The 9347-nt window shown below is 47.5% G+C and overlaps 2 protein-coding genes across 2 annotated transcripts; one reads left to right on the top strand and one right to left on the bottom strand.

The window, feature by feature from the left end:
- Positions 1–1062: 1062 nt before the first annotated feature.
- Positions 1063–6090, top strand: CTRU02_200246 (uncharacterized protein; the record flags this gene model as incomplete). Its single annotated transcript, XM_036723367.2, has 1 exon — positions 1063–6090. The coding sequence occupies one exon, from the start codon at positions 1063–1065 to the stop codon at positions 6088–6090; it is 5028 nt and encodes a 1675-aa protein (XP_036585156.2).
- Positions 6091–8885: 2795 nt separating this feature from the next.
- On the bottom strand, positions 8886–9347 carry CTRU02_200247 (uncharacterized protein; the record flags this gene model as incomplete). Its single annotated transcript, XM_036723368.1, has 3 exons — positions 8886–8910; positions 8976–9164; positions 9256–9347. The coding sequence occupies 3 exons, from the start codon at positions 9345–9347 to the stop codon at positions 8886–8888; spliced, it is 306 nt and encodes a 101-aa protein (XP_036585157.1).

Below are 9347 nucleotides of genomic sequence, written 5' to 3' on the forward strand. Positions count from 1 at the left end.
ATTCCGTTTCACCCCCTGTTTCACCCCCTGTGAAACCTACACTGACCAGTGGTAAACCTCACAGTTGCCATTAATTTGGTTAACTTCACAATTACCACTCTGCTACGGACAAACCGCAGATCAGCAAGGTCAACACCAGAAGAGACGACTTCTTGAACTGGATACCCAAGCCCAGGTAAAAGTAGGGATTTCGTGCTAACGAGAGAAGAAGCGAGAGTAACTGGGATCTACGGAAACCAGCAGAAGAAAGCTTCTTTTCCTCGAATCTACCAGCAATCCGATTATTCGAGTAACCTAGGGACTGCTACGCTCACCCTGGGCGGGATAAGGTTAATCGCAGCCAATTATCGCTGGCAAGAGCGTTCCATCACGCGTTTTCAATCACCAGAAGAAGAGACCTACCGAATCGACGGTCTTCCAACCTCTTCACGCCACAAGGGCGAAGATTCACGAATCCCACAAGGGACAACAACTTCCCCAACTACAACTATCCCCCACGCGCGGTGCCAATCACGAGGCGCCCGCTAGTTTCTCAATAAATCCCCAGACGAGGTGCCAACCGCGAGGCGCCTGCCACAAGAGACCTCCCTACCAGAAGAAGAACACGCCGAAAGGCGAGCGGAGACTACCGGCGGTAATCCGCCTATACAGCTATACGTATACGCCTCCGAGGCTGCGGCTTAGGAGAAACGCACGTGGTTGTGGGCGTCATAAGGCCAACTGTCCGCTAGATTCTAAACTTCCCAACAGTGAGGAGCGAAGCCCGAAGCGAGAAAGAGAGATTCACGAGAGAATCTACGGTAGAACTCTCTCCCTACCAATTCGAGACCTGTGTATACCCTCACACCCCTCGAGAACATCAGCGAGAACGGCGCCGACGGAAACAAACGACGAACCGACGAAAATCCCCGATTTCACGATTCTTTCCCCTTAGAATCGTAATATCCCGAATCGTCTTTTGACTCCCACTTCCAGGCCTGCATCTTGCACCAATCGCAGCTGACGCTGTTGAGGATTAGAATTCAAGATTCTGAACAGAAGTAATCCTTTTATACTGTCAGAATGGAGCGAAATTCACGAGAAGGATCGCCCGCGAGCGGCGTCACTGCCAAAAGCCAATCAACAGTCCCCATCCCACAGAGAATCGAAAGTATGATCGATCCAGCAGTATGGGGCAACTGGGCAATCGACCTTACAAACGCTAGCCCACAGCAACTGGGTTCCTATATGGGTTTCCTACTTGAGACCTATGAGAAGAGGAATCTCACGGGCCTCGAGCTATGGAACGAAGTTTCTCCCGATTTCGCCGACTGGTCAGAAGAAGACTTCCAGAACGTACCTCCCCCAATCCTACGATTCTTCAGAGACTATTTAATCGGTAACGGCGTCTACGTCGAAATGGATGGCAAGAAAATCTCGAAAAACGTGGCATTAGCCCTCAAAAAGGAAGAATTCCACTACTGGTCACCCCAAGAACTCGAACAAGGCGTCAAGAGATATCGCAACCTGAAGGCTCTGATAAAAGACCCCGAATTCCACGAAGAGATCACGAGACCGGCAACAGTAGCCAACAGCACAGGAGGAAGAGTCGAACCAACCCTACAGCCACCTCCTCCACAAGAACAACAACAGTGGCAACTACCGTACCGACCGCCACATCCCACGGTCTCTCCGTTAACAGACTTCCAACCATACGAGTCAACAGACCGTATCGGAAAGCAATTAACAGAATTCGCGAAACTGTACCCCGACGATATGAAATACAGCGGCGATATGTACGATGTACTCGAAAAGAAGATGCCAGTATTCGTGGATCACTGTAGAATGCTGGGAATTCACACCTCCCAATACAACAGGGCACTTCCCCTAATACTGAAAGGAATAGCCAAAACCTACTTCTACGCCTCGATTAAAGTGATCAACCCACAGCCCAACTTCGAGACCATGATCAACCAATTGAAATCACACTTCGAGACTAGGGAAAGGCAACAAGCGTACGTTACGCAGTGGAATACAACTACTCTTCCCCAAATCATTCGCGATAACCCTGGAAAGACCAAATCGGAGTGTTTTGACATACTATGTGACAAATTAAGCAAGATTCAGCCCGGTTTGCCACAACAGGATCACAACGACCGATCCCTCCATACCCAACTTCTACACGCTTGTAGAGATATTCCAGAGTGTGCAATGGCGTTATTTGTACCGGCTGAGACGTACGAGGGACTTCGCAGCCAATTAATCTCGTCGATCGAGACAGCTACCCGTCTCAACCAACAACAATTCAACACAGTAGCCAACCCACCAGAGCAGTACTGGACCGACAGAACTTTCAACGGTCGAGGGCGTTATTCACGATACAGTCGTTCATCACGAAGTCGATCATCACGAGGAAGAAGCCGTGACAGACCCCTATTACCGCCAACGCCTAAGAAGTGCTACGTGTGTGGAAAACCTAACTGCTGGTCAACCAAACACACCACAGAAGAGAGACGAAAAGCGTACGAGAAGTTCAAAACCACCCAATATGCCCAGGATACGTCACTTCCAGCATATGGCCAATTTCTCGTCCAATACGAGGGTTTCGACGGGTTAGACCTACAACCTACCGCCGAAGACCCCCAGCAATACTACCACGTAACCGAACAAACCAGTGAAAGTGACGAAGAGGAAGAGACCGGCAGCGACAGTCAATTCCAGGTCACCGCCTATTTCACTACAACAGCAATTGACGGCAACAGGATCGCCACGATCCTAGCAGACCAGTCAACCCGCCATGCTATTACGAAAGAAGACCTCTTCCGCAACCAACCAGAACCGAAAGAGCTACCTTCGCAATTCACACTCGAGGGACGCTACTCTGCCCAGAACTTCCAAGGGATCATGCCCGACTCGGGCGCAGCAGGATTCTCAACCGCTGGCCACCCACAATTCGTGGCCCTACAACAAATTTACGAAGGAATTACGTTAAACACTGAGGCGGCTGGCGGCGTTACAGTGAAATTCGGCGATGGGATACCACTGGAGTCTATAGGGACTACCAAAGTGCCAACGCCGTTTGGAAGCGTCAAATTTCACGTTATTGAGACTAACACTCCCTTCCTTATGTGCCTAGGAGATATGGACCGATTGAAGGTCTACTTTAACAACGTTACGAATACCCTCATCCAAGGAAATAAGGTCGTACCTATTATTCGCAAATGGGGCCACCCATGGTTATTACTCGATAAGGAGAAACCACTCGCCTGGAACCACCTCACAGACGCTGAATTGCGACGGGTTCACCGTCGCTTCGGACACCCATCTGTTCAACGATTACACAAGGTGCTCCAGAGGGCCGGCCACCCAGTTGAAATTACGGCAATTGAGCAACTATCGAAAGTCTGCCATCGATGCCAAATGCACGCACCAGCGCCATCACGGTTCAAATTCACGTTACGAGACGATTACGAATTCAACTACGAGGTTATCGCCGACGTGATGTACCTTGAGGGTAACAGACCGGTCCTCCACGTCGTCGATACCGCCACGGCGTTCAACGCCGCCCGGTTCCTTGAGGACATTTCTGCGAAAGCCACTTGGGAAGCCCTACGCCTCTGCTGGATAGATGTGTATCAGGGACCCCCAGACTGGCTAGTTACCGACGCTGGAACAAACTTCCGCTCAACAGAATTCCGAAACGCGGCGAGAGGAATGGCAATTGAAATCAAGGAAATTCCCATAGAAGCCCACAACAGTATTGGGAAAGTTGAACGATACCATACACCTCTAAGGAGGGCGTACGAAATCATCAGAGCAGAAGACCCAACAATTACGCCAGAATCAGCACTTCAAACAGCAGTCAAAGCAGTCAACGATACTGCTGGCCCGAACGGAATAGTGCCAACACTCTTGGTATTCGGCTCGTACCCACGAATTACCGACGATTCGCCGCCATCTCCCGAAGTCACAAGGCGGGCGAAAGCGATTAAGAAGGCGACGAGCGAAGTACGCGAACTTCACGCAAGGCGACAGGTGGCAGAAGCTATCGCCACCCGCAATGGCCCTGATACAGGGCCAATTGTTAATTTACCGCTACGGTCGCAAGTACGAGTATGGCGCGAAAAGAAGGGCTGGACCGGACCGTTTACTTTAGCAGCCATAAACGGCGAAACCTGTACTGTCGATACGCCACGTGGTCCGAAGACCTTCCGGTCTACCGTAGTCAAACCATACTACGAAGATCCCGATCAACCACCTAATTCCATCGCCGCGCCAGAAGAAGAAGAACCCGAAGCTAAGATACCGCAGCAGGAAGTAGTACGCGACGAAATTATCGTCGCCGGCGGAGGCAGTGAACCGGACGAACCGCAAGAGGCACCGGAGCCACCGAGAAGACGCCCGGGCAGACCCCGGAAGAGACCACTGCCAATCGCCCACTTCACAGAGGAATTCAACGATGACCCGGATTATCAACAAATATTCCTATCGATTAAGGAGCAAGCAGACGAAGAATTAGCAATCAAACTACGACGAGAAGGTGTTATTACTACACCAGGCGAACCGTTCGAACAGTCAACTAAACAAGAGATCAACAGCCTCATCGCTAGAGGAGTGTTCAAATTCACCCAGTTCAATAAGAGAAGGCACCAGAACGTACGAATCTTCCGATCTCGTATCGTCAACGAAGTCAAGGGTAAAACAACCGAACCCTACGAGAAATCGAGACTTGTAATACAGGGTTACGCCGACGATAGCAAGAAGGCTATATTGACCCAATCGCCAACGATTCAACGGGCGAGTCAACGGCTAATTCTGTCAATTACCCCGTCACTCCTACGAGAAGGGAAACAACTATGGCTTCGAGATATCACACAAGCCTACGTTCAATCCTCCACAAGGCTCAATCGTACTATTCTCGCCTACCCACCGAAGCAAATTCAAGACCAGTACCCAAAAGGGACCATTATGGAGGTTGTGAAGCCTCTGTACGGAATCGCAGAAGCTGGAACCCACTGGTGGGCAACGTATCACAAGCATCACAGAGAGAATCTCCAGATGGTTACTTCTTCGTACGATCCATGCCTATTGATCTCATCTACCGAAAATCCACACTTTGGCTGTATCGGCATGCAAACCGACGATACCCTCGGTTTGTCAGACAAGGCGTTCTCACAATTAGAAGACGAACAGTTAGAAAAAGCGGCTTTTACGGCAAAAGCGAAGAATATCCTCACAATTGACGAACCCCTCCAATTCAACGGAGGGATAATCGCGCTGTCAACCGACAATTCGATCAATTTGAGGCAAAAGGGACAAGCCAAGAAGTTACGATGTATTGAGACTACTAAACCCAACCCAAAACAGCAATATGTCGAACAACGCGCCAGAGGGGCGTACATCGCGTCAATTTGCCAACCCGAGGCCTGTTTCGATTTATCCACTGCTGCCCAACACCAAGACCCCTCGCCAGAAGCGATAAAAGCACTGAATCAACGGATTCGATGGCAAATAGAATCGCCTAACCGAGGAATAACGTTTATCCCACTCGACCTTACAACAGCCAAGCTATTCGTTTTCGTTGACGGGTCGTTCGCTAATAACCACGACCTCTCCTCCCAATTAGGGTTTCTGATCATCCTAGCCAACGACACTTCCTCTGACAGCAACAACGGAGAATTCACGATTCACGGTAACCTCGTTCATTACAGCTCTACGAAGAGTAAACGAGTCACCCGCAGCGTATTAGCGTCAGAGATCTACGGGATGGTCGCTGGCGTCGATATGGCCTACGCCCTCGCCACAACCCTGGCGACAATCACTGACCACCTCAACCTACCAACGATTCAGACAGTTGTCTGTACCGATTCCTATTCGCTGTACGAGTGTCTCGTGAAGCTGGGCACTACCAAAGAAAAGCGACTCATGATCGATATCATGGCGTTGAGACAATCGTACGAAAGACGAGAACTACAAGAAATTCGTTGGATTAACGGCGAAGACAACCCTGCTGATGCCCTCACGAAGAGCAAACCAAATCGAGCCCTCGAGAGATTCGTTGATAGCAACACGATAACGATACGTATGGAGGGATGGGTAACAAGACCGTAACTACGGGAGAAAGTAGGGATAGGAGGCCGAATTGACGAGGAGACGGAACTGTATAGGGACAACGTATTCCAACCGCTTCAACACCATAAAAAGAGAGTTTCCAGTGTTGCGATAGTTGGAATACGGAGTCGTGTGGCACTTCCAGCCACACGCCCGCCAGGCTGAGAGGCCCAAGCCTCCCAGACCCACGTGACAGGCCAAGGGGGAATATCCCCACCTTCTAGTCAACAACACCACTTTCAACAATCATGAACCATCGATTAGAACCAATTTACTGTTATTTGTTATTGACGAACGGAATTCCGTTTCACCCCCTGTTTCACCCCCTGTGAAACCTACAGAACCACTTCCACGCGGGTTTCCGATAATTGTAAGATATACATTATGTATTATGTTCTTCAATCGAATCGAATTGGGCACCTAAAGTAGCAAGAAAACTGAGAAGATTTCCTTTATTACAATTGTACAAACAATGACAATGCTTTTTACTGTTTATTCGCTTTTTAGCTTCTGGCTCTTTTGTCGTGGGATTTCATCTTTTATTTCTAACTACCTTATTCCCTTTGGGGACTGAGTAGTGTAATGAATTGAGCAAAGAATTTTACTCTTGTCGTAAAACTCTTTGTATTAGACATGCTCTCCTGCATTTAATTGTACGTTGTGTTGGAGGCAGAAGCCACTCGTATGCTCTACTACCACAGGTGTTAATGTAAGACTTTCGTGTTTAGCCTTAGCATTCGCATTGCCGCATATAACGATCTACAGACTGCTTCCCAAAACTGATTTAAACTCAATGGTTTCTCATATCTTCTTCTGTCTTAGAAAACGCGTCAATTTGACTCCCAAAAGTTCCAATAATACTGGATCATGAAGACATTTATCTACTCCATTATCACGAGCTATGCTTGGGGTAGAAGCGGAATTCAAAACTTCAAGTTGGCCAGCGGGCCATGAAGACAGGGCTCGGGTAGTTCTAATGATACTTAACGCTCTTCGTGGACGAAACCCTAGACGCTTGCTCATTTACCAAAAGTCTTCTTCTCACCTTAAGTTTGAATTTCATAGTAGACGGGTCCTAGGCTTGATCACGAGGCCTATCAAACATAACTCACAGGTCGCGAAAAGGGCAAAGCTGTCAATATACAGGAACAACAGAATTCTGCTGAAAGAGCGATATATCTAGCAATCGCAAGCGATAAGGCATCTCATCTTGAAGTCGGCATACATAAAGTTCTGTATCAGCCTTTGTAAAAACGAATGCCGCAACCCGGATGTGCCATTCTGTAGGTTTCGCAGGCGTGAAATAATCCCGTTCAGGTGCAAAAAAACAAACAGTAAATTTCTAAAAATCTTAATTTCCGGTCATAGTGGTGTCTTCGATGTGAAAGCGGGAGATACGGTTCCCCAGCCCGTCATATATGGAAGGGAGGAAGCCGTGCCGTCTAACAGCACGTTCTAGCCGTATGGTATGTTAACACTTTCACCTCGCTCCACAGAATAATTGCTCTGGTGCTCTGAAATTATTTTAAGTTTAAATTCATAAGACTTTTGAATTTTGTTTTAAATATCTAATTCGCAGTGGTTTAAGACTAGCCTGTTCGACTTTGATATATAAGAAGAAGGTTGGGTCTCAAGCCCTTTTCTTTTGGCCGTCAGACGTGCGCGATAAAGAGTGAAAGGGTCAATTAGGGGGTTTAAGGTGACCTCATTCATGTTTAGTCTCTCCGATTCTCGGTGGCCTTTAGGTGGTCTTATAATAGCCCTTGGTGTTCCTTGCTCGTCTGTCCATCACGTAGCCCTTTGCAGGTGGCACTGGTCTAGTACCAAATTTCACCAGCCGCAGTCTGTCCAATGCACAATATTGGATGATGAATGCATTAATCTGCGTGGAAAGTAATGTTTCTCTTGCTCTTTGGGAGTCTGGGACTGGTAGTTCTGTCTATGTTTTTATAGTGATTGTCGTGATTTCCATTTTTTTCGGCTGCAACTGTGCCTTACACTAGAATCTTACTCTGGTTTCGAGCCGCTTCTTTAGGGAATATTTCTTTTATATTTTGGGCACCTCTGCATAAATCAAGTTGATGCTAAATTTGTCTCAGTTACTGCGTTGTGTGTCGATCTTTCTTCCTATGAAGACGTATCGGGCAGCGAGCTTAATAACTCACAAGCAAAGTTACTCCCCTTCAAAGAACAGAGCATAGACAAGTGAATGCAAGTCAGATGCCAGCTGAATTTGCCATAAAATTAATATAAAGATATTGGCGGATATTGGTTGCTATGTTCTTAAAGCAAACATTGAATATGCAACGGTTGTTTGACATTTCTTCACCAGAAGGTTGCCACAGTTCGAGACCAAGCATCTCTTCTTTGCAATGAAAGAAATCACTTGACGAGGTCTATGTCACCGTCAATGTCTTAGTTAAAATGAAGTTATCTGCATCTTAATACATGCAAGTATGGATTGGTCATGTACAAAACCCAACAGGGGGAAACATGCAGGATCAAAAAGTATCCTCTTAGATCGTTTGGTTCTTCTATAGTTAGGTATTTGCAGTACGAAAGGTTATGCTAAACTAGAGAAGATTTTGGTTGAGCTGGTACAACTGGGATGAAGCCACAAAGCAAGGAGCTTCCTATGACGCAAGAAGTTAAACGAGATGGAAAGATTTTCCTGATTTTGCATGCAATTATAAACGACGTCATAAGATACTTCTTTGTATAAATTAATTAATATCTGCTAAGCTTCACTACATGCTGCTTCTTTCTCCATTTGATTGAGTTTGTGGTTTTATTTCTTAGGCGATGGGGCAGTTGATGTTGCTACAGAGTAATGCCTCGTCAGTTTTCCATTCATGCGACATTTCCTTTGATAGGTAGGTACTTACGCGGCATCGAATCCAGTGATTCCGAAGGGCTGCTTTCCGTTGACTGTGCACTTGGCAAAAACGCCCTTGACAATCTGTTCCGAGGTGGTACCACAGTCAAGGGTCCAAACCTTGCCGCTCTTGCCGGTAATGTCAATATCGCTACCGACAGTGACATACTGGTTGGCGATTCCGTCACCGTTGAAGTAGCTTAGCGTTGGTCAGCCTTCCTTCTTGAAACCGGCAAAATATCTTAAGGGGAGAATAGAGGCTCTAGTCAGGTTGTTAAGTGTCTACATACCAGCCATAGACAATCTGGCGACTCTCAACGGCAGGGGCAGCCTGAGCGCCAACAAAGAGAAGAGCAGCAGCGACGGTAGTGAAGGAACGCAT

The sequence above is a fragment of the Colletotrichum truncatum genome (assembly GCF_014235925.2).
Source record: "Colletotrichum truncatum strain CMES1059 chromosome Unknown Contig_0001, whole genome shotgun sequence".
Classification (NCBI taxonomy): domain Eukaryota; kingdom Fungi; phylum Ascomycota; class Sordariomycetes; order Glomerellales; family Glomerellaceae; genus Colletotrichum; species Colletotrichum truncatum.